The sequence below is a fragment of the Erinaceus europaeus genome, chromosome 8, assembly GCF_950295315.1.
Source record: "Erinaceus europaeus chromosome 8, mEriEur2.1, whole genome shotgun sequence".
Lineage (NCBI taxonomy): Eukaryota > Metazoa > Chordata > Mammalia > Eulipotyphla > Erinaceidae > Erinaceus > Erinaceus europaeus.
In genome coordinates, this window is record NC_080169.1 from 113,928,417 (window position 1) to 113,953,212 (window position 24,796).

General features: G+C 43.4%; 2 protein-coding genes across 2 annotated transcripts in view; both read left to right on the forward strand.

Annotated features, from left to right (window-relative positions):
* The window catches only part of AGK (acylglycerol kinase), a 344,250-nt gene that overhangs the window by 246,063 nt on the left and 73,391 nt on the right, over positions 1–24,796 (forward strand). The gene's annotated exons all lie outside the window — the stretch shown is intronic.
* SSBP1 (single stranded DNA binding protein 1) lies at positions 3,419–15,668 on the forward strand. Its single transcript, XM_060196714.1, has 7 exons — positions 3,419–3,500; positions 4,073–4,113; positions 6,687–6,747; positions 8,382–8,522; positions 9,428–9,515; positions 11,206–11,294; positions 15,511–15,668. The coding sequence occupies exons 2-7, from the start codon at positions 4,090–4,092 to the stop codon at positions 15,549–15,551; spliced, it is 444 nt and encodes a 147-aa protein (XP_060052697.1). The 5' UTR covers positions 3,419–3,500; positions 4,073–4,089; the 3' UTR covers positions 15,552–15,668.

Sequence of the window (24,796 nt, forward strand, 5' to 3'; positions counted from 1 at the left end):
AAGAAGATAAATACTTTAGCACATAAATGTTAAATTTCTACTGTTATATCTTAAAGACAAGCATGCTAGGGTAGCAAAAGATAACCCCAAGAAATTATAATGTGCCTTATTAAACTCTTACCATGTACCATTTTTTATTTTTTCCATCATGGGGGTTTCACTATTCTTACTGACTTTTCAGGAGAGAAAACAGAGAGGAAGACACTACAGCATTGGATCTTTCCCTAGTGGTGTGGGGGCTGTACTCGGACTGTGTCATGATTATAGGCACCCTCCCAGGTGAACCATCTTGCCAGTTCCACATGCACAAATTTATAGAAATCACTAATTTAAAGCTACTTAGTGACATACTTGGAAAAGTAAAGTCAGGATTCCAGCCTGAACAATGAAACTTTAAAAGGTATGAACCATAATTTTAATCTTGAATTACTAAAATTTTTCTTTCAACTGCTTAAAATGGGAGTTACTAATCAGTTTAGGAAAAAAGGCTATATTTTGCTATGGGCTTGAGCAAAAAGTAATTTGAAAGTCAAGTGAAGGGCTGGGGAAATAGTTCCAGTGGTAGTGCCTGAGACCCCAGAAACCACGGGTCAATACATATGTCAGAGCTGAGCTGTCCTCTGCTCTATCTCTCATAAAAATGGAGGCTGAAGGTGGGGGAGATAATGTGATTATGCAAATAGACTCTGATGCTTGAGCCTAGGAAGTTCTGAGTTCAATCCCCTTTACCACCATAAGGCAGAGTTGAGTGCTCTGGTAAAAATAAGTGGAGGCTGAAAGGTAGTGTGTCCAGTAGAGAACATATATCACTATGCTCAAGGACCCAGGTTCATGTTCCTAATCCCACCTGCAGGGGGAAAGCTTCACAAGTATCTGGAAAAACTGGCCTGGAATAGTAAAACCCCAGCCTTGGTGATAACAACAACAACAAAAAGCAAATAAAATCTAAAATTTATGAGTAGAGTGAAACTTGCCAAAAAAAATTTTTTTTTAAGCAACAAAATTATCTGTAGCTTCCCAGTTTCCCAGCTTCCCACCTATGATGAATCATTGCCAGATGACCTTCCCCACTTGATGACTATAGCTGAGACTTTTATTTATGTAAAAAGTGAAGGCTAAAGAGACCTAACATGTACAACACATGCATACATGCCATATTCTTCTCTCTCTCTCTCTCTCTCTCTCTCTCTCATCTCTAAGGAACATAAGCCTTGAATGTAGGGCCACTGCCCAACCAGTAAAGTGTCCAGAAGGATAACCAGGCAACTGAGTAAATGGGAGAAGTATTTGCACATTGCACATCAGACAAGTGAGTGCTAGCAAACATCCATATAGAATTGGTACAGATCTACAAAAGAAGCAAAAGTAATTCAATAAAAAATTGGACCAAAATACTTTAATGATGGCTCTTTTGGTCACTACCAGGCTACCCCATTATCTGGGGGCCCTAGTCAGGAATCCTGGGATTCCCACATAGATATGATAGGCCTAGACCTTTAACAGATTCCTCTCTTCACCATCACTGGTCATCTCCATCGGGAACAACATAGTGGACCATTGTGGACTTCTACAGGACCTTGCCCTCAGTGTGGAACAACAATGGTAGGGAATGCCCCACTCTCTGAAGGGAGACTGGGTCAACATACTCTGCCACTTGAGGGAGACTGGTCCTGAATGAGTGTAGCCTAGAATATTCCTAGCTTTGATCATGGAATGTGAGCTCAGACCTACAGGGATGCTGAGGTCACACAGGCTCCTGTGCTGAATACAGCCCCAGATCAGATTGATGGGGTTTACATCAACAGTATTTATATATTTCCCCATATTTGGGAGCTATTCTCATCACCGACCCAGCTTTCTAGTTCTGTTTCCAACTCTGACATCCTCTCCCCCCAAAATACTTATCCCACTTTCATGTTACCTGTCAGGCTCAGGTAAAAAAATAGTAAAGGGCATAGGGAGTTGGGCGGTAGAGCAGGGGGCTTAGCGCAGGTGGCGCTAAGCACAAGGACCAGCGGAAGGATCCCGGTTAGAGCCCCCGGCTCCCCGCCTGCAGGGGAGTCACTTCACAGGCAGTGAAGCAGGTCTGCAGGTGTCTGTCTTTCTCTCCCCTTCTCTGTCTTCCCCTCCTCTCTCCATTTCTCTCTGTCCTATCCAACAACAATGACATTAATAATAACTACAACAATAAAAAAAATAAGGGCAACAAAAAGAATAAATAAATAAATTTAAAAAAATTAAAAAAAAATAGTAAAGGGCTCCTTGGAATGTACCTAAAATAGATTTACTAGCTTTTTTTCCAAAATGGAGACCAAAATCTCATCTACTATATTGTTACCTTTAGGTTATTGATTAATAAACAATTTTCCTGCTTTATATCTTAACGTTTTCAGTCACCAAGCTGAGGATGCTACCATAAAGTCAACTTGACTTCCCTGGGCAGATGACCTCACCAATGTATCCTGGAACCCCACCTCTCCAGAGCCCTTCCCTGTTAGGGAAAGGTAGAAACAGGCTAGGGGTATGGATTGATCTGGGGGTATGGATGGTCCCTCAGAGAAGCAATCAGAGAAGCCAGACTTTCTACCTTCTGCATCCCATAATGATCTTGGGTCCATGCTCCCCAGAGGGATAAAGAAGAAAGTTAAAAAAAACAGAAGAAGAGGAAAGCTTCCAACAGGTATATGAAACTCTGGTAGTGGGAATTGTGTGAAATTGTGCCCCTCTTTTCCTACAGTCTTGTTGATTATCAAATCAATTTTTTACTTTGGTGCGATACGCCAATTCCATTTCAGGTTCTACTTCTGTTTTCTTTTCTGATCTTGTTTTTCAACTTTGGCCTGAGAGTGAGATCATCCCATATTCATCCTTTTGTTTCTGACTTATTTCACTCAACATGATTTTTTTCAAGGTCCATCCAAGATCAGCTGAAAACGGTGAAGTCACCATTTTTTACAGCTGAGTAGCATTCCATTGTGTATATATACCACACCTTGTTCAGCCACTCATCTGTTGTTGGACACCTGGGTTGCTTCCAGGTTTTGGCTATTACAAATTGTGCTGCCAAGAACATATGTGTACACAGATCTTTTTGGATGGATATGTTGGGTTCCTTAGGATATATCCCCAGGAGAGGGATTGCAGGATCATAGGGTAGGGTATCTTAAAAAAAAAAAAAAAAAAAAAAAAAAAAAACAAAGAGAGGAAAGAGAAAAAGAAGATACTAGTAGAATGCACCACTTGGTGGCGCTGACCCTCTCCATTCCAGGTCAGAGAGCGGCTCCCGGAACTCCCGCGTTCAGGGTCATGTTTCCCTGGTTGCCGGCCGGCAGTATTTCTACAACTCTCTTTAGGGCGGGCTTTCCGGTTTCTCCGTCCTATCGTGACCCTAAGTCCAGTTTATACCCGGAAGTGATTCCTTGGCTGGCTGGGGTTGGGGGGGTAGTCGTGCTGGAGCTTTAGGTGAGGGCGGCAGGCAGGCGCGGAGGTGAGGCGGGTTTGTGTTTTCCGCTCCACGTGGGCGGGCGCTCGTGCCGGGGACACAGCGCTGGTGGCGACTCCCGGGACTTGGTCGGGGGGCGCCCGCGGGTGCGGGAGGCGGGGGTCCTGAGTCTTTGCTCACGAGCACCGAGGCTGTCACTGCGGCGACAGGTTTCCGACCCGAGTCCCCGCTGGCGGCCTCGATGATCAGCCCTGGAGTGCTGGGCACGGCGTCCCGGAAGTCAGCCCCGTCCTCTCCGTGTCCCCCCACTGACCTCGGGTTTATATGGAACAACTCCACCGGCTTTTATTTGTAACTTTTTATGGGGTGGGTGGGTTGGAGGAAGAGAAACAAACCTGAGCGGGGTCGCTTGACCCTCTGGGAAGAGGGAAGGGTCCCACTCCACCCCACCGCCAGCAACGTGGGGTCGCAGGAAAGTCACCCAGTGTGGGGAGGGACGTTTAATAAGGCCAGCGGATGAATGCATGCTGCTGGCTCTGGCTCCAGGAGGAAGCATTTATGTTTCCCTCTCTCACTCCTTTTAAAAAATTTTTTATTTTTCTCTCTCTTCTTCAGGAGAAGACCCAAAAGTTCAGACCCTAGCGACCATGTTTCGGAGACCTGTATTGCAGGTAATGGCTTTTTCTGGTTCTTGCTGAGACGTGTTAGCATCCGCCACGGTGGTCAGATTTATTTATTTTTCATTGAATGGGAGCGGGGTTAATGGTTTACAGCCCCGCTGTTGACACGCGGTTGAAATTTCTCAGCTCCCCATGATGGGTGTCTGCAGAACAGTCTTCCTCAGCTTAAACTCTTTTCTACCCCCCAAGTCCCTTTCACCCCTTTACCCCCCCTTCCTTCCCCAGAGTTCTTTGTCCTGGTGCAGTACACCACTGAGACAAAATAGGCTTAAAGCCATCCAATTTCTTGATCATTTTAAAAAAATCATTATTTTATTTAGATGAGAATACAGAAAGACCAGAGCACTGGCTTAGCCGTGCCTGATGGTGGCTGCTCAGGTTGGATAGAGGTTCTACCTGTGTCTGTAGGGTATGAAGCAAGGACCACTTCCCCTGTGCATTTCTCTGGACAGAAGGAATCGCTGCTCTGTCAAGCAGTGTGCTTGTACTCACATGTTTGCAAATGCATAGACTGTCTAAAGTCTGAATTAATCTCAAGACTGAGAGTTTTTTTAAAATTTTTTATCTTGCCTCCAGGGTTATTGCTGGGGCTTGGTGCAGGCACTAGCAACACACTGTTCCTGGCTGCCATGTTTTCCGTTTTTTATTGGATAGAAGAGAGCGAGAAATTGAGAGAGCAGGGGAAGACAGAGGGGGACAGAGAGAGACACCTGCAGACCTGCTTCACTGCTTGTGAAGTGACCCCCCACACACACACACACCCAGCTGGGGGCTGGAACTAGGATCCTTGGGCTATGTGCACTTAACCCAGTGTGATACTAAATGGCCGTCAAGCCTGAGAGTTTTTTTTTTCTCTTTTTTTAGATAGGACAGAGAGAAATGGAGAGAGGAGGGGAAGACAGAAAGGGGAGAGAAAGACAGACACCTGTAGACCTGCTTCACCACTTGTGAAGTGACCCTCCTGCAGGTAGGTAGCGGGGGCTTGAACAGGGATCCTCCCTCCGGTCCTTGTGCTTGGCGCCACCGCCCGACTCCCAAGCCTGAGAGTTTTTCTAGCAGGTGTGTGGTTCCCTTTTTTTGATCACCTGCCTGTTGTGTACTGATTCCCTCCCCGCCTCCAGTCTCTGCTGAGAAGAAGCTCTAAAGTCTCAACATCACAGATTTACCTTATCCAGAGCTGCTTCTCGTCTTAGACTAGACTCCACTCACTCCAGCCAACCTTGGACCAGCCAAGAATACCTCTTTTACCTTGCTACATTTAGGCAACAAATTCTATATGTTCTTCTCTATAGTTCCCTTCTGTTAAGACTAAATCAGCTATTTCACAAAGTCTGTTTGTGTCTTCCACATCTTCACCTTATTCTTGGATCCCCTACATTAACCTTTATGTTCTTTCAGCACTTTTTTTCTTATTTATTTAAAAAAGGAGACATTAACAAAACCGTAGTTTTTTTTTTTTTTTTTTTCCCCTGACCAGAGCACTGTTCAGCTGTGGCTTATGGTGGTGCAGGGGATTGAACCTGGGACTTTGGAGCCTCAGGCATGAGAGTCTGCATAACCATTATGCTATCTGCCCTCCGACTAGACTAGCAGCTTTAAATTTATATTTAACTTCATTTATTTGATAGGACACAGAGAAATTGAGAAGGGGGATAGAAAGGAGGAGAGAAAGACATCAGCAGCACTGCTTCACTTGTGGAGCTTTCCCCCTGCAGGTGGGGAGTGGGGGCCTGAACCTGGGTCCTTATGCATGGCTATATGTGCACTTAATGTAGTCAAATGTTCTCATTGGTAAAAGTGGAGGTTTTTTAAAATACATTTCACTGGTGTGTAGTGAGGATTGACTGACAGGATAGCACTTAGCTGCTCTTCAGCAGAGATAGCTGCTGTTGCCACTTGTACTATTGTGTGGAATTGACAGACTGCTTTTGACAGTCATAATGTCGTACTGACCCAGAGAACGGGGTTTGCTTATCTCAGTTTTTCCCTTTGCACTGTCATTGAGTCTGACATTCCAACATTTGATGTTACTTTCTGTGTGCAGACACAAAAGCACCAGTCAGGAAGGTTGCCACAGATGTAACAGTTGACTATTAATGAACTTTCCCGGGCTTGCTTTTTTTATATACTTGGTACTTTTTTTCTAAACCAAAGCATTGCTCAGCTCTGCCTGGTGGTACAGGGGATTGAACCTGGGACCTTTGGTGTCTCGGGCATCTGTCTTTTAGCATAACCGTTAACCAATCTCTCTAGTCCAAAAAGTCTACCTCTTGTCTCCTGTGGATTGTGTGCCATAAAAGTTGAAAGGGCTGGGGAGTCGCATAATGGTCTAACAAGACTCATGCCTGAGATTCTGAGGTCCTAGGTTCAATCCCCTGCACCAGCATAAGCCAGAGTTAGGCAGTGCTCTAATCTTTCTCTGCATCACCCTCATATTAAAGTACAGTTAAATTACAAAAAGAAAAAAGCTTAAAAAAAAATTGAAGAGCTACTGCGTGCACCTCCTGTCTGCATTTGTTTTTGTCTCAAGTCAAAGTGATTTTATTCCCTTGTTTCCCCTCTAGGTGCTTCACCAGTTTGTAAGACACCAGTCAGAAGTAACGACCAGTTTGGTTCTTGAAAGATGTGAGTAGTAGCTGATTTCCAAGCGGAAAGTATGTTGTCTGTGGCAGTGTGTTGATGCTTCCAGATGTGCTGCAGGGAACAGCACTGGCTGGCCTGTCTTTGGTCTTCTGGCGTAGTGCTGACTCACCATCTCAGTCTGTCTTTGCTCCGTCAAGCTACAGAGGACCACTCTCGGTGGGGCCTCTCTCCCCTTCCCTTTCGGTTTTCACTAACTCTTGTTACTTTTCTGCCAAAGGTTTTCCTTGAATCAAAATGTCTGACTATCTGACTTTCCAAGGTTATGTGGTATTTGCCACAAGTAGTAATAGATTTACAGATTATAAACTTGCTCTTTTTTTTTTTTAAGACTTTTTTTTAAAATTCTTTATTTATTTATTAATGAGAAACATAGCAGGAGACAGAAAGAACCAGGCATCACCCTGGTACATGTGCTGCCGGGAACTGAACTCAGGACCTCATGCTTGAGAGTCCGATGCTTTATCCACTGCGCCACCGCCCGGACCACTACAAATTTGTTCTCTTTAAAAAAAAAAATTTTTTTTTAAAGTACAGTCACTTCCCCAGTGTTTTATTTTATTTTATTTTATTTATTTCCTTTTGTTGCCCTTGTTGTTTTATTGTTGTAGTTATCATTGCTGTCATTGTTGTTGGATAGGACAGAGAGAAATGGAGAGAGGAGGGGAAGACAGAGAGGGGGAGAGAAAGATAGACACCTGCAGACCTGCTTCACCACTTGTGAAGTGACTCCCCTGCAGGTGGGGAGTCGGGGCTTGAACCGGGATCCTTATGCCGGTGCTTGTGCTTTGCGCCACCTGCGCTTAACCCGCTGCGCTACAGCCCGACTCCCAAATTTGTTCTCTTAAGCCTACAAACATACAGTTTGTTTTTTTCAGAGCACTGCTCAACTCTGATTTATGGCACTGCTGGGAATTAAACCTGGGACTTCTGGCGTGAAAGTCTTTTGCAGAACCACTATGCTATCTCCCCTCCTCTAAACATACACAGCCATTTTACTTGATATAGTTTATTGTCACCAGGGTTATCACTGGGGCTGGTGCCTGTATGATGAATCCACTGCTTCTGGAGACCATTCCACCCCTCTCCCCCACCCCCCTTTTATCTTTGTTCAAGAGAGACACCTGCAGTACTTGCTGCATGACTTACAAAACTTAACCCCTGGCAGGTGGGGAGTGGGGCCTCAAACCTGGATCCTTGCACATGGTAGCCTGTTCGATTACCAGGTGCACCACAGCCGTCCCCCACCTTTAAATATAGACGGGAGAGAAACACCTGCAGCACTGCTTCCCTCTCCTGAAGCTTCCCCTCTGCAACCCGGTTCCTTACACATGGTAGTGTCTGCACTCTGTGGAGTACACCACCACCTGGCCCTAAGCACAGTTTCAAAGAGGTACTTTAAAGAGCATTTAAGATAAGAGAGTTGCACGTTTGTTTTGTGAGGCTGTTTTCTCTCACTACAGTCCCGTTTGTTTTCCTTCCCAGCTGCCTTCCTTTTATTCTTCTAAACGTTTGTTTAGATCTGTCACTTGGGTCCTGTTTAATGGCAAGATGCGGTTGAAGGTAGTATTTGTAGCTTCTCCTCCTGGACAGTATTGAGTCTTTATTTTATTTCTCAGCTCTGAATCGTGTGCAGTTACTGGGACGAGTGGGTCAGGACCCTGTCATGAGGCAGGTGGAAGGAAAAAACCCGGTCACAATATTTTCTATGGCAACAAATGAGATGTGGCGCTCAGGGGACAATGAAGCGTACCAGATAGGTGAGTCTGAGAAAAGCCTGGACTTGCCATTTCATCAGCAGCCAGGGTATTTCCCAGAGCGCTGTTCCAGCAAGCTCTGGCTTATGGGGTTGCGGGCGGGGTGGTTGAACTCGGGACTTTGGAGCCTCAGGTGTCACTCTCTTTGCTTAACCATCATGCTATCTCCCCTACCCTCAAAGAGACCTTTTAGCTTTATTTTATTTAACGGGACAGAGAGAAACAGAGCAAATAGGGATAGGAAAGGAGTGACAGACACCTGCAGCACTGCTCTACCACCTATGAAGCTTCCCCCTTGCGGGTGGGGACCAGGGGCTTGAATCTGAGTGAGTCCTTGCACATGCACTTGACTAGGTGTGCCACCACTCGACCCCTCAAAGACTTTTTTTTTTTGCAGGGTTATCGTTGGGGCTTGGTGCCTACACTATGAATCCACTGCACCTGGAGGCTATTTTTATCCCATTTTGTTGCCCTCATTGTAGTTGTTACTGTTGTCATATCTGTTGTTGCTGCATAGGACAGAGAGAAATCTAGAGAGGAGGGGATGACAGAGAGGAGGAGAGAAAGATAGACACCTGCAGACCTGCTTCACCGCTTGCAAAGCGACCCCCTGCAGGTGGGGAGCCAGGGGCTCGAACCCGGATCCCTATGCCCGGATCCCTACGCTGGCCCTTGTTCTCAGCTCCACATGCGCTTAACCTGCTGTGCTACCGCCCGTCCCCCAAGACATTTAAAAAAAATTGTTTTTTATTGCTACTCATCTGATTAGAAACAAGCTACTTTCAGAAAGAATCTTGTGTAATTCTGTTAGAAATGCTGACACAGGTTTTACTGGCCTGGCTGCTGTCCTTTGGCATTTGTGGGGTCCGTTGTCATTTGTAATCCTGTTTCCCATCCTTGTGATTTAGGTGACATCAGTCAAAAGACAACGTGGCACAGAATATCAGTGTTCCGGCCGGGCCTCAGAGATGTGGCTTATCAGTATGTCAAAAAGGGGTAAGTTAAGGAAGGAGCAGCCTTACAGAGGGGCTTCTGCAGCTATTGTGTGTACTCACACGGCATGTTCAGCTCCATTCTTCCCGGTGCTGCTGGTAACTTGGGACCTTCATTGAGTGTTTCCCATGCGTGGCTGGCATGTGAGACTAATCCAGAGGTGTGAAAAAGGTGACTCTAGCCTTCTGAGAACTTCTAACTCAGGGTGGATAAAGTGTGTACACACGGAGAGGAAAGTGAGGCAGTGGAGAAGTGAAAATATTAGCGGCTACCGCGTGAGGAATTAGTAGTTGGCTTCTGGGCTCCTTGGATGGATGATGCTCTAAAATTATCTTTCCCAAACCTTCAGAAAGCAAAAGGCTGTCTGACAGCATTATGTTCATAGTTCACACGCATGTGCAGAGACAAACTTGTTTTGTAGAAATATAATACATTTCATGAAAGATAATCTCGGGCCAGGTGATCACGCACCTGGCAGGGCGCTTGTATTACATGTGTAGGGATCAGCAGTGGGGATGCTTTGTTAGTGGTGAAGCAGTGCTGCAAGTGTCTCTAGCCCCTTCTTCCCTCTCAATTTCTACCTATTTCTGCAAAAGAAAGAAGGGGGTGGGGGTGGGGGGAGAGGAGGCAGCTGAGAGCAGTGAGTTTGTCATGCAGGTGTACCAAGCCCCAGTGATAATCCTGGTGATAATTAAAGACAAAATAATACCTAAAATACCTAAAATCTCTGTTTTTTTTTTTTGCATGGCTGTAATACCATTTCTTCCTGTGTGCCTCTGTTGTCCCCTATAAATGTAGGGACACGCGTGACACAAATACACAATCACGTGTAGCGGATTACAAGGAAAATCTGTATTCAGCTTTACTTACATTTGACGAATCCGTGTGTATTTTGCCAGTTTTGTCTGTTTTATTGTGCTTTTTTGGTGGTGGACTCCACTGATACTAGAATGGGATGTGCCCTTCATTGGGTAAGAGTATGGTTGTATTTCTAGTTTAGTTTCTAGAAAAAGTCTTAGTAATGAACTGTACGTGAAATATTAAACTGGAAACCTCTATGTTGAAGTTTTAAAAAAATATTTTATTTACTTTATTTTAATGAGATACAGAGGTAAAAATAGAGAGTCATCTCTATTTCATCTCTATTTAGTTTCAGCTCTGGTTTATGGTGGGTGGTGTTGGGAGTTGGAACCTGGGACCTCAGAGCCTCAGGCTTGAAAGTCTTTTGTTGAACCACTGTGCTGTCTCCCTAGCCCTTTATTTTGAATTTTAATAATCTAAGTACCTTGAGAATAAGTTTATGGCCACACTGTAGAATATGTTAAAGTAGTAGCAGAAATGAGGATATGTATGATTATATGTATCTTTCATCCTAGTGCATATTCTTTAAAAAAAATTAAAAAAAAATCTTTATTTATGAATAGAGACAGCCAGAAATTGAGAGGGCAGAGGGAGATAGAGAGGGACAGAGACAGAGACACCTGCAGCACTGTTTCACCACTCACAAAGCTTTCCCCCTGCAGGTAGGGACCAGGGACTTGAACCTGGGTCCTTGCACACTATAATGTGTATGCTCAGTTAGGTGCGCCACCACCCAGCCCCTGCTGGTGCATATTCTTTACTGCCTGTGTTCTGTTTTGCAGAGCATTTTAAACTCGCTATCGTAAAAGCTTTGTTTTGTTTATAACAACAGGTCTCGAATATTTGTGGAAGGGAAAATAGACTATGGTGAATACACAGATAAAAATAATGTGAGGCGACAAGCAACAACCATCATAGCAGGTAAGTCAGTGGTGGCAATAGCTTGTCATTTCCCCCCACACACACCTCCTTTCTAAACATTTGTCAGTAACTTTAACTGAGGCTGAGTATTGATGGGAACAGTATTGCAGGACAGCTCCCCCAGAGAACTGAGTTTTGTAGTCTTGCTTAGAGTTTCTGTATATATCGATTCTTTAGGAACTTATCTCTGTACTCAGTTTCAGTTCACAAGGAGCTTTTGAGTAGAGTATATAAATTGAGCTTTCTGTGCCAGTGTTTACTGTTTGGAGTTAGGAAAATCTTGATGTCTTTGAAGAACATGGCCTAAGCGTGTATTGTTACAGTAATGCGCATGGCTTAGAGCTCTGCAGATATTTTCAGAACCTGCTTGATACTTAACATGATGATTTTGTTCAAATTCCTGTTCTCATTAAAAAAAGAAAAAAGTACAAAAGGGGCCAGGTGGTGGCACAGCTGGCTAAGTGTACACATTACAGTGCACAAGCAGCCAGGTTCAAGCCCTTGATCGCCATCTACAGGGGGAAAGCTTCACAAGTGGTGAAGGAGGGCTGCAGGTGTCTCTCTGTCTCTTTTCCTCTCTACCTTCCCCACCCCTCTTAATGTCTCTGTCTCTATTCAGTAATAAAGTACAAAACAAATAGAAAAAGCAAACATTAGAGTCAAGATAATTCCTATAGCAGAGTTTTCCAACTATTATAAGAATTCTGTAACCATTTTGAAAATAGTATAGACACCGTTGGAAACCTTTTTTTAAAAAAAATATTCCCTTTTGTCACCCTTGTTGTAGTTATTGTTGTTGCTATTGATGTAGTCGTTGCTGGATAGGATAGAGAGAAATGGAGAGAGAAGGGGAAGACAGAGGGGGAGAGAGAGATAGACACCTGCAGACCTGCTTCACCACCTATGAAGCGAACCCCCTGCAGGTGGGGAGCCAGGGGCTCGAACTGGGATCCTTATGCTGGTCCTTGCGCTTTGTGCCACGTGCGCTTAACCCGCTGCGCTACCGCCAGACTCCCACCTCTGGAAAACTATATTGACATACTTTAATAGAATAAATACAATAGTGGGGCCAAGTGGTGGTGCACCTGGTTGAGTGGACGTGTTACAATGTGCAAGGACCCAAGTTTGAGTTCCTGGTCCCCACCTACAGGGAGAAAGCTTTGCAAGTGGTGAAGCAGGGCTGCAGGTGTCTCTCTTTCTCTCTCTTTCTCTATCACCTTCTACCCTCTCAGTTTCTGACTGCCTCTACCCAATAAATAAAAAAGATAAAAAAAGATAATGATAAAGATAAAAAGATAAACAAAGAATAAATGCAATAGTAATTTAATCATCATCATTAAAAAGTCCAAGAAAAGGCTCATCCATATTTGAAAATCTTACTTTTCCATTGCATTTGTTTTTTCCCTGTAGAAGAACATCTTACTGTTTTGTAGAGTTAAGTATCTTTTATTCATCATATCTATCTGTAACAGAAATATGTAAGTGGACATTTGAAAATATTTTTAAGAATTATGTGAGGTGCTAAGTGCTCTTTCATTTTAAAATTTTATTGCTACCAGGGCTTGCAGCCTGCATGATGAGTCCATTGCTCATCTTTTTTTTTTTTTTGGGGGGGGGAATGGGGGAGGTTTTTTTATTTCTTTTTATTTGATCTGCTAGAGAGAGTTTGAGAGGAAAGAAAAGAGTGGAGAGAGGAACTTGCAGCATTGCTTCACCGATCACAAGGCTTCCCTCTGCAGAGAAGGACCGGGGGCTTCAATCGGTCCTTGCGCATGGGAACATGTTCACTGAACCAGGTGTGCCGCCACCCAGGCCTCTAGATGTTTCTTCTTGATTGATTTAGCAGTCATATTTTAATACATAATTGACTAAAATAGCTTTAATATTAAGTATAAGTAATAATTTATTTGAAATGCATTTTAATAAGATAGTAACTTTTTTCAAAATTTAATTACTAAAGTAGGATAACTACTTATTTAAGTATAAATAGTGAAAAATATTACTTGTAAATAGGTAAATGGAAATTTTATTGTAACAGTGATTTAGTTCATGAACTTCTGATGCATATATGTATATATATATATATATATATATATATATATGATACTGGTAATTTTTTAAAAAATGTGTAACAGATAAGTAGTGAAAAGCTCATAATTATCAGCTGATAGGTAGTAATTTTTCCATGTTCCCAACTACTTTTTTCCCACTTGGATTATTTTGAAATGGCTCCTATACATTCTGTTAGCTCATTTATAACTATTTCATTATGTATCTTTGAATGATAGTCTTTTTAAAAAATGTGGCTACAACTGTATAACAGTGGAAGTTAAGAGATTGTTGTTGAAATTGTCCACCACATATCACAGGGTTTTTCATTCCTTGACAGCTTCATAAATCAAGTCCATATTGTATTATCTGCTTAATATGTTTCATTAAGTCTCGTTTTCAAACAACAGACTTTTACATGCTTATAAGTCTGGAGGCTAGAAGTCCATTTTTGAAGAAGAGTTTTCCTTTTTTCCTCCCTTCTTCCAGAGTTCAGACCTCAGCCATGGAAACTGTATTGGTAATAAAAATCATAACATAAAATTTCCTGCTGACTTCTTTGAAAGTTTATTGACCATAAAAAACATATGTGTCTTTCTGCTCTTCTGATCAGAACTTAGGCTGATGTTCTTTCTGATAATTGTGCTTTTATAAACCTTCAGTGTCTTGTCAAGTCATGTCTTTCCACACATCTGTGGGCCTTGCCTCCAACTGGAACTAGTTGGTCAAAAATTTTTTTCTAGACTTCAGTATGGTACAGCACTACACCTGTGACACCAATAGTCAAAAACAAGCTTTCTTTTCTTCTTCTCCCCCCTCTCTCTTTTCCTTTCTCTAGCTTTTAAACATTTTTATTTATTTACTATTGGATAGAGACAGAGAGTAATTGACAAGAAAGGGGGAGAGATAGACATCTGCAACACTTGTGAAGCTTTCCCCCTACAGGTGGGGACCAAGGGCTTGAACCTGGGTCCTTGCGCACTATAATGAGTGTGCTTAACTAAGTGCCTGGCCCCTCAAAAACTGAGCTTTCTAATAAAGATAACTGACCTTTCCTAATCTCTGTCATTCATGTATGTGTGAAACATTTCACAGTTTCGTAGTCTAGTGTAACCCTTGTGTGGACAGAGCGAATCGTGTGAATTGTTATGAACCAAATCAAGTAGATTCTCGTTCTTTGCCATTTTGTGTGTTTCTTCATAATCTAGGCCCTCTATTCACTAACTGGCTAGTTGAGTAATTAATGTAGTTATTAATCGTAAAATGAGGTCTCTAGTGACATTTGAAAGGGAAATAGGGTCTCATTGGTTGATGCTTTATAGGCCTTGACATTTTCTCCTAAGGACCAGGCTTGTCGCTAAAGTCATCAGTGCAGGACACTTTTATCTTATGTAGTGGTAACAGTTTATATATATTTTCCTGAGAATTACTATTCTCACAGACAAATTCTGTGTTTAAAAGACTGTAGTCATGGATATTTAATCATTATGTAATAACCACTTTTTGAATTGTGTAAAGTTGTTTAGATCTTGAGTTTTACTGGATGTACTTGTCTCTTTGCTTGTTCTACTTGAACATCAGGAGGGTGGGAGCACTTTCTTTCTTTCTTTCTTTTCTTCCTTCCTTTTTTTTATTTTTTATTTTTAAGTTTTTATTTATAAAATGGAAACACTGACAAGGCCATAGGATAAAAGGGTACAATTCCACATAGTTCCCGCCACCGGAACTCCATATCCCATCCCCTCCCCTGATAGCTTTCCTATTCTTTATCCCTCTGGGAGCATGGACCCAGGGTCATTGTGGGTTGCAGAAGGTGGGAAGTCTGGCTTCTGTAATTGCTTCCCTGCTGAACATGGGCGTTGACAGATTGATCCATACTGGTGGGAATATTTTCAAAGTAGCATGTGATGGTTCTGGATAAAAATGCTTACTCTGCAGTAGTGATTTAACATGGTCAGAATTGTCAGATAAACCACTGAAACCCAACTTTTAGCTTCAGTTTTTGTTTGTACCTCATAAATCTAAAAATTTTAATGAATGTCTTATGGACTTGTCTAAAATTCTTACTTCAGACAGCTCTCAAGTACATGTGTTTTAGAGGGGAATGGTGAACTAGGGTGGAGAAAGAGTTCCCAACAATAATATTTACCCTCTGCCTTCTTTACAGATAACATTATATTTCTGAGCGACCAGACCAAAGAGAAGTAATAGAATGGACGATTCTCCTTTGGCCTTTGTTTGGTACAGTCTCACTTCTGAATCATGTGTAATGTATAGTCTGAATAGTTTCTAGTAACAAGAATTAAAATACCCTTTTATATAAAATGAGTGATACTATTTTTCTTACCATTCCCTCTTTTTATTGATCTTTTATTGCCATAAACCTTGGTAATGACTGTCATGGCATCACTACTTTATTCTCTTGGGCTTATTTCTGTCCACAAGTAGCGAAACAGTGGGTTCACGTGTATTAGGGCAAAAGCGTGATGTTTGTGAGCTTGGATGTGGTGGTGTTGCACTCGATGTCAGTTGTTTATTCAGTGTATGTCACAGATTTGCTACCTTGTTTACTCTGTGGAGGGCCAGGACTGCGCCTGTGTGTACCTGTACCAGCTCTCTAGACAGAATAGATCTTGATAGGCGGCTGCAGTGGGAAATTAAGCTAAAGCCCAATTTGAAAGCGATTCCTGGGCAGTGTGGTTTGTGTGTAACCTAAACGGCTTTACATCATTTGCATTTTTAAAAATTAGTATTATTACTACTTTTGAACAGTTTCACTAGTAGCACTTATGAAGGAGTAGACCAACAGCGAAAATCTGAACCAGAACTTGAGATCATTGACACAAATGGTTCTAGTTCTATGGGCCTCTGTCTTTCCTATTGGCCATTCTGTCGGCCTTGTCTGAAACTGAGATTCCCAAGCAAGCTTTGACATTGTCTTAATAGATTAGAGTCTTGTGTATGACACGTTCTTCCCCCCCCCCCCCCCCGCATGCGGTCTTTCTAGGCTCGTGTGTAGATAATTGTGTATATGTATGATATTTTTAATATCACATTCAACCTATTCTAGGGTACTTATGACTGAGATTCCAGTAAGTAAAGGCATATATTTTCACTGCATCTTTATTTTAAAGTTTGCTTAAGCCCTACACAAGTCTGGCAGATAATAGTGTTCCTTCTCCCTCTCCCCTCCTGTCCCTCCTCCCCTCTCTTCTCCTGTCCCTCCTTTCTTTCCCTCTCCCCCCACTTCAAGGTCTTATGTGTGGGTAGTTTTATTGCTTTGGGCCAGTTATCATTTCGGTAGGAGAGAGAGTGATAGAGACGGAGAGGAGGGATGGTGCACTGCAGCATCAGAACATAACAGCCCCCATGTGGTGTCTGAGTTGCCCCTGGGCCGTGTCCATGGCAAGGCATACACCCTACCTGGTCAGCTGTCTTCTCTGATGCTACAAGTCTGTTTCTTGACTGTAGTTCTTCAGAGACCAGCTGCTGCTGATAGGCTGTCCAGTTGATGTTGCTCTGTCTGCACCACTGAGTGTCTAGCTTAGCCTTTTGCTCAGCTTTGCTTTGCCCCCCAGTTTTGGTCACCCTGGACTTCAGCAGGTTCAGAATCCACATGCTTTTTTCTTTTTATGCTGGAACCAGTAGTTGGCATCTATATTCTGCTTCCTGCTTTTCCACATGAAACAATGATCTTCATGCCGTTGGGGCTGGGTGGTGACGCACATGTTATAATGCACAAGGACCCAGGTTTGAGCCCCTGGTCCCCACTGCAGGGGGAAAGCTTTGCAAATGGTGAAGCAGGGCTGCAGGTGTCTCTCTGTCTCTTTCCCTCCCTATCTCCCCCCTCCCTCCCAATTTCTGGCTGTCTCTATCCAATAAATAAAAGTTAAAAAAATGTTTTAAAGCCTTTGCTGTTTGATTTAGTAATTTTTTAACTTTAAAGTGATTATATATGCATTATATATAATTATTATTAACCAATATACTGTTTAGTTTTAGCTTATGGTGGTGTTGGGGATTGAACCTGGGACCTCAGAGCCTCAAGCATGGAAGAATTTTTTTGCTAGAGAGAAAGAAGCATAGGCAGACAGAAGTTCAGAGCACTCATTCATCATTAAAAAAAAAACAACATTTTATTGGAGGTAGAGGCTAATGGTTTACAGTCCAGTTGTTGGCACATGTGTGTCTCATCTCACCATTCTCACCCCCCAACTTTGGTCCTTTTTCACCGTCATGCCCCAGGACCCCAAAGCAGTCCCCTTCCTCCTCAGAGTCCTTGGCTTTGGCTTTGGTACAATACGCCAAACCCAGTCTAAGCTCTACTTTGTGTTTGGCCCTCTCTGTTCTTGTTTCTTTCTTTCTTTTTTTTTTTTTTTTAGTTTTTTTATTTATTTCCTTTTGTTGCCCTTGTTTTATTGTTGTAGTTATTATCGATGTCGTTGTTGGATAGAACAGAGAGAAATGGAGAGAGGAGGGGAAGACAGAGGGGGAGAGAAAGATAGACACCTACAGAACTGCTTCACCACCTGTGAAGCAAACTCCCTGGACTTCAGCAGGTTCCTGAGGGGGTTGGAAACACAAAAGATGAACCTCCTTTGTTAGCTCGCTTAACAGAACATCCTGGAAGCACCACCAAGCTTTTTGTTTCTTATTTATTTACTATTTGATAAGACAGAAATTGAGAGGGAAGGGAAGGGGGGAGACACCTGTAGCATTGCTTCACCACTAGTGACGCTTTCCCCTTGCAGGTGGAACTAGGGATTTGAACCCTGGTCCTTGCACCTGGTAAAATGTGCACTTAATCAGGTGCACCACCACCCAATGCCAAAAGTTTTCTGTTTCCAAATCCTTGCAGGTGGGGAGCCGGGGGCTCTAACCGGGATCCTTAGGCCAGTCCTTGTGCTTTGCGTCACGTGCACCTAACTTGCTGTGCTACCGCCCGACTCCCTGTTCTTGTTTCTTATATTCTGCCTACATGTGCTCATGACAGAACAGTTTGGAATGGCCCACCCATCACAGTACGCAGTGCCGGGGATGGGGCCCAGGCCCGGGATGGGGCCCAGGGCTTAGGCAGGTGCTGCACCACTCAGCCAGCTCCCAGGGCCCTCATCCTCACTCTTGTTTTTAACCTTTATTATTCCTGATCTTCACTCTTTTATGCCATATTCCTTTTGAATATTGTAAAGTAGTTAAAATTGTTTTTATGCCTTAAGGCTGTGAGACATACACATACTAACATTGCTTTTCTAACATGACTGGACTTGTGTTTTGGGAAAGTGGTACAGTACTAGGTGTGAACAAGATAACATTCTCATTTATTCCTCCCCCCCCACTTGCAGCATCTTAGTATCTCTTATTTAGGCATTTACATTGTTCTTTTTTCCTCTCCTGCATTTTTTTTTTAAACATACATGTGCTCTTAATATATGTGCACAGCCTGGAAGGACCAAATTTTAAGATCAACCGATAGAAAGTCACAGTTTACTGCCAGTCCCGTTGTCACTTAGTCAAATAGTCACTGGACAATAAATCCAAAGATTCTGCAAAATGGGAAAACCATGAAGAGGCTGGGTCCATGACTGTTTGGGGGTTTGCCTTTGTGGCTGACTGGGTTATAACCTAATCTTGGCATATGAGTCTGGAGAAATGTGTTTCTCTCCTGCCCCTCCTCCCCAAAGTTCTTGTCCTTCCAGGCAAGATTTCTTTTTTTTTTTTTTTTTTAATTTTTTAATATTTTTATTTTATTTGAATGGGAAAGAGAAGACACAGAAGGAAAGATACCTAGAGAGAAAGAGACCAGAACCCTGCTCAGTTCTGGCTTATGGTGGTGCTGGGAGGGGGTTGAACCTGGGACCTCAGAGCCTCAGGCTTGAAAGGCTTTTGCATAGCCATTATGCTGTCTCCCCAGCCCAAGATTGTCTTTGACTCAGCTCTCAGTCTTCCCCATTCAGTTGAGGTTAGCACAGTGGTATTTAGGATGCATGCCCCCATATGCGTATATTTGCTGTTGATGTGGAAGTGGGAGCAGCATCATTTCCCTTGTATCCCTGTCAGAGTCTCTATTAGATGAAGAGCTGTGGTACAAACAGGCAAAGCATCAGAAAATTATTGAAAGGGGCCAGCTGCTAGCCCACCATACTTGATGACCCAGGTTTAGGCCCCTGCCCACCTGTAGGGGAGGTGACCAGTGGAGCAGTGCTGCAGATGTCTCTTCCTCACTTCCTCTCTCCCTTTCACTACCTGTTCCTCCCTCCCCTGTCTCATCAGAAAAGAAAGAAAAAGGAAAAAAATAATGCCTACCAGAGGCAGTGAAGTAATGTTGCAGTTGTATCTCTGTCCATTACTGTTTCCCCTGCCCTCTGGGTTTCTCTCTCTGTTCTGTCAAATAAAATAAAGAATAGAAGAAGAAAAAAAAAAATCAACTAAAGAGAATGTTGATTTATCTGTTTGGATGGTGACACTTCGCTTCTGAGAGTATGGACGGATATGAGAAAGACTGAGGAGGAGAGAGAATGGGTCTAGTTTTGCACATTGTCATTTTAACCAGAGCGCTGTTCACTTCTGGTAGTCCTGGGGTTTGAACCTGGAAGCTCAGGGCCTCAGGCATGACAGACAGTCTTTTTGCTTAACCAGTATGTTATCTCTCCAGCCCAGGTTAATTTTTTAAAACTATTCTAAACAGTTTTAGGTATATTGGCAGCGTTATGATCGAATCTGAAGCTCAGAAGAGAAGTCAAGAATAACCTTTTTTTCTTTCTTTTTTTTCCTTTTGCCAGATGTTGTAAGGAGATTTTGTGACCTGACTTGCAAATTATTGACACAATTCTAGCTTCCTGTTGTGGGAAGCCATATGGTGGGAGAGGTTTCCAGCTGACAATTTTGTGATGCAACTAACATTTATTTGTATGGAAAGGTGACAGACACAGGCACCTGTTTTTGAAAGAAGAGTATGTTGCTGTTTCCAGGAAGAGTCACACCCTGCAGGACTGTCTGGGGGATGTGGCACCAGGGTTGGTCAGGGAGAGTGGGTCGGGGCTGTTACCTGTGGTTTTCTTTTTAAATATTTATTTATTTATTCCCTTTTGTTGCCCTTGCTGTTTTATTGTTGTAGTCATTATTGATGTCGTTGTTGTTGGATAGGACAGAGAGAAATGGAGAGAGGAGGGGAAGACAGAGGGGGGAGAGAAAGACAGACACCTGCAGACCTGCTTCACCACCTGTGAAGCGACTCCCCTGCAGGTGGGGAGCCGGGGGCTCGAACCAGGATCCTTAAGCTGGTCCTTCTGCTTTGCACCACCTGCGCTTAGCCTGCTGCGCTACAGCTCGATTCCCATTTTTTTTTTTTTTAATTTCTTTATTGGGGGATAATGTTTTACATTCAACGCTTACTGTGGTTTTTAAGGCAAAAGTTCCAGTGACTTAAGACAGGGAAGCTCTGTGGCGGGGACAGTGTAGTGGTTTGGGCATTTTCAACAATTTTCACTAGCAGTGGTCCACAAAGTCCATTCCTAGTTGTCAGTCACTTGACCCTGGGTAACTTAGACACAACACCCTGACGAGCACGATTTGATAAAAATGTCTGGTTGACAGTGTGGTTTTTATGTGAAAAGCTGTTTTTTTTTAAATATTTATTTCCTTTTATTGCCATTATTATTTTGTTGTAGTTCTTCTTATTGTCGTCGTCATTGGCTAGGACAGAGAGAAATGGAGAGAGGAGGGGAAGACAGAGAGGGGGAGAGAAAGATAGACACCTGCAGACCTGCTTTACCGCTTGTAAAGCGACTCCCCTGCAGGTGGGGAGCCTGGAGGCTTGAACTTGGGACCCTGTGTACTGTAATGTGTACACTTAACCAAGTATGTCACCACTTGGCCCCCTGAAAAGCTGTTTATGGACAAAAGCCAGTTAGTATTTCTAGGAATTAACTGAATTTGGGAGGGGGGATTAATTTCTTCTAGGTCTTAAAGACTTCAAGATTGGCCACAGCAGCCTAAAGTGCAAAGGCAGAAAATGTGAACACACCACTTAACATCTGTTATCCTCTCTATGTTTAGAGAATGCATATTTTCTCCAGGACAACATTGCGCATGGCTGAAATGCTGCATTCCTAGGCCCTATGCAGCTAAAGGTTCCTGAGGGGGTTGGAAACAGAAAACTTTTGGCATTGGGTGGTGGTGCACCTGATTAAGTGCACATTTTACCAGGTGCAAGGACCAGGGTTCAATTCCCTAGTTCCACCTGCAAGGGGAAAGCGTCACTAGTGGTGAAGCAATGCTACAGGTGTCTCCCCCCTTCCCTTCCCTCTCAATTTCTGTCTTATCAAATAGTAAATAAATAAGAAACAAAAAGCTTGGTGGTGCTTCCAGGATGTTCTGTTAAGCGAGCTAACAAAGGAGGTTCATCTTTTGTGTTTCTCCAGACCCTCTTCTGACTTTTCATCTAGAATGTGGGCGTGCTAGCTGGATCTCCATCAGCCATTGTGAGCCAGGAGATGATCTTCAAGATGGAAGACAGAGAAGCTAGGCTGTGTGATGTTAATGGAACAACCATTTCTAGTGCCAGCACCGAGCCTCAGCAATAACCTTGGTGTCAAAAACAGACAAAAAACATGAAGACTGAGTGTTGCTGGAGATAAGATCAGACTACAAGTCACTTGCAAACACAACAGCAAAGAATAAAAATAGCCTACAGGAGTGGTGGACCCATAGTGCTGGCACCGAGCCCTAGTGATGGTGCGCTGGGTAAAGTGTAAATATTACAATGCCCGAGGACCTGAGTTCAGCCTCCCAGTCCCCTACCGTACGGGGGCAGCTTCACACAACTTACAGAGAGGCACTGACATTCAAATCCAGGTCTGATTCTGGAACCCAGGCCCTGAAGCCCAGTAATCCTGGTTCTCTTTTTCCTTTGTGTCCCAAGGACCAGGATGATCAGGATTGGGATGCAGATATCCTAGATGACCATATTCTAGGGAGTCCCCAATTTGCTATAGTGGCAGATAAGCAGCTGATCAAAATGTTTTCAATAAGCGAAGTTACAGAGTATGAGTGCATGGGCTGTGTAGACTGGGTTAAAAAACTGTCTGGTTTCTGTTCCTACCATGATTATGGGGCTCATCAGAAGCAGAACAAATTAAAGCGTGACAGATTTTGCTCAAAGTTCAGTTTTCTTGTCCTGTATCTGGTGACATTGAGTCTTGTACTGAAAGGTCTCCACAGAGGTTTGCAGTGGAGAGAACAAAATCTGAAGCCAGACTGCTTGGACCAGAGTCCCTGCTCTGTCACATCTAAGCTTTATGAAAACCTCTAAACCTTCCAAGTTTGGTTGCTTCTCTTAAAAATGAGGGCAGTAACAACTCACATCATGTGTTGGAAAGTAAGTGACAGCATAGATACCTCAAAACCATGCACAACACACGACAGAACACCACTCCTGTTGGTTATCTTCTGGCTTAGATAATTGTGTTGTCTGTCGATGCGTCTTGCTTGCCTCACCATAATCGACTACACATAATACAGTGCTTGTCACCTACGTAGATGCTTAAAAAATACCAGATGGAGTCTGGGTGATGGTGCGCCAGGTAAAGCAGACACATTGCCATATGCAAGGCCCAAGTCCTCCTTGCTCACTTTAGGAGGGAGGGTTCCCACTTAAAGTAGTGCTGCAGTTGTCTTTCCTCTCTGTCTCTGTCTCCCTGTTCCTTCCCTCTATCAAAACAAACAAACCAAAAAAAAAAAAAAAAAAATGGCCACTGGGAGCAGTGGATTCCTTTTGCAGACACTATAAACCCCATAGATAACCCTGGTGGCAAGAAATAAAGGGTAGGTGAGTAAATGGTAGACGGAAGAGCTAGCTTACCATGCTGTGTGTTTTTGCCAAAACTGAACCGCTTAAAAAAGAATCCAAAATGAGCTGCAAGCATTGACTCGAACTGATCACACACATCCAGCTTATTCAGCGTATTTACTGCTGGCCATCTTCATTCTAAGTGCTGAGCCCAGAGCATGAATATTAATTGAACAGGACACCAGAAGGGGGCGCTAGTGATAGTTACTTACAATAACAGGCACATAGTGGGACTGCTGGAAAAACTGGAAGGTGTGGTCACTGTTCTAGGAGGTTAATCTGCACTCAGGTAGGTTGTCCCCGGTGAACCCAGGAATTCAGTCTGCTGCCAGGAGAGCAAGGTAGTTGGGGAAAGAGGGTTTGCTCCATTCCGTCCAACATTTCTGCCATGTGAGCTTCTGTTCCCACAGAATCAGTGACTCCTGTGAGTTCCACTGTCCCCAGGGCATTGGGCAGCTGGTATTTTCAGACAATTCTGGATTGTCAACATATTGACTTCCTGGGACTAAACTTGTGTTGTTGACCAGTTTCTTTTGCACATTACATGAAAAAAATCACACAAAAATGAGAGCAGTGGGGGGCTGGGTGGTGGCACACTTGGTTAAGTGCATGTGTCACCATCCATAAGGACCCAGGTTCAAGCCCCCACCTGCGGGCAATTTTTTCCATTTTTCTTTTTATTGGCTAGGAAAGAGAGAAATTGAGAAAGGCGGGGGAGATGGAGTGGAGGAGAGAAAGACAAGACACCTGCAGACCTGCTTCACTTAGGAAGCTGCCCCCCTGCAGGTGGGAAGCTGGGGGCCTTGGATCGGGATCCTTGTGCTTTGTACTATGTGTGCTTAACCCAGTATGCCACTGCCTGACCCCTTTTTAAATAAGTTTTAGTGTTTATGTTAGAAAATGGGATAATTCATAAGAGTGGCACCTGGTAGAATAATAACATTGATAATAGTGTTATTCAGTGAAGCCTTTTGGGAAATTGAACTTTGCTCACCTGTTTGGTTGCGTGGGTGGGAACACACTACTCTGGGAAATCACCTCAGCGTGAGGGCTGGGGAGACAGCATGATGGTTCTACAGGAGACTTGCATGCCTATGGCTCTGACGTCCCAGGTTCAGTTCTCCACCCCCATAACTGCTGAGCAGTGTTTTGGTGTCTGTGTGTTTCACTGTATTTCTCTTTCATTAAAAAAATAGTAATATGAGAAAGGAAAGTTGTAGTTAGTCCTAAATTATTCAATAACAACTTGAAAAAGTTCTCTAACTTTCTTTCCCCAGAGCACTCAGTGCTCCTTTCTGGCTTATGGTGATGCTGGGTGATTGAACCTGGAACCTGAGCTCCTTGGGCATGAAAGTCATTTCGCAGAACCATTATGTTACCTCTTTACCCTTTTTTTCCTTTTAATTTTTTAAATATTTGTTTTTATTAACAGAATAACATGTCGACAGGGGTTCGAATCCACACCATCCCCACCACCAGAGTTCTGAATCTTCACTCTCCCCACTGCAATCCACCACAGTTCCCTTAAAGTTGTAGACATGGGCCAACCATCTTCTCTACAACTGTCTGTCCACATTTCTACACAGTTGCCCTTTTCATTTCCCGA

What these genes read in the sequence shown, in the direction of transcription:
- SSBP1 (XM_060196714.1), top strand. Translation starts at nt 4,090, where the DNA reads ATGTTTCGGAGACCTGTATTGCAG. An exon ending in CAGTTTGGTTCTTGAAAGAT is followed by an intron (nt 6,748 to 8,381) that starts GTGAGTAGTAGC and finishes TTTATTTCTCAG; the next exon opens with CTCTGAATCGTGTGCAGTTA. An exon ending in CAATGAAGCGTACCAGATAG is followed by an intron (nt 8,523 to 9,427) that starts GTGAGTCTGAGA and finishes CTTGTGATTTAG; the next exon opens with GTGACATCAGTCAAAAGACA.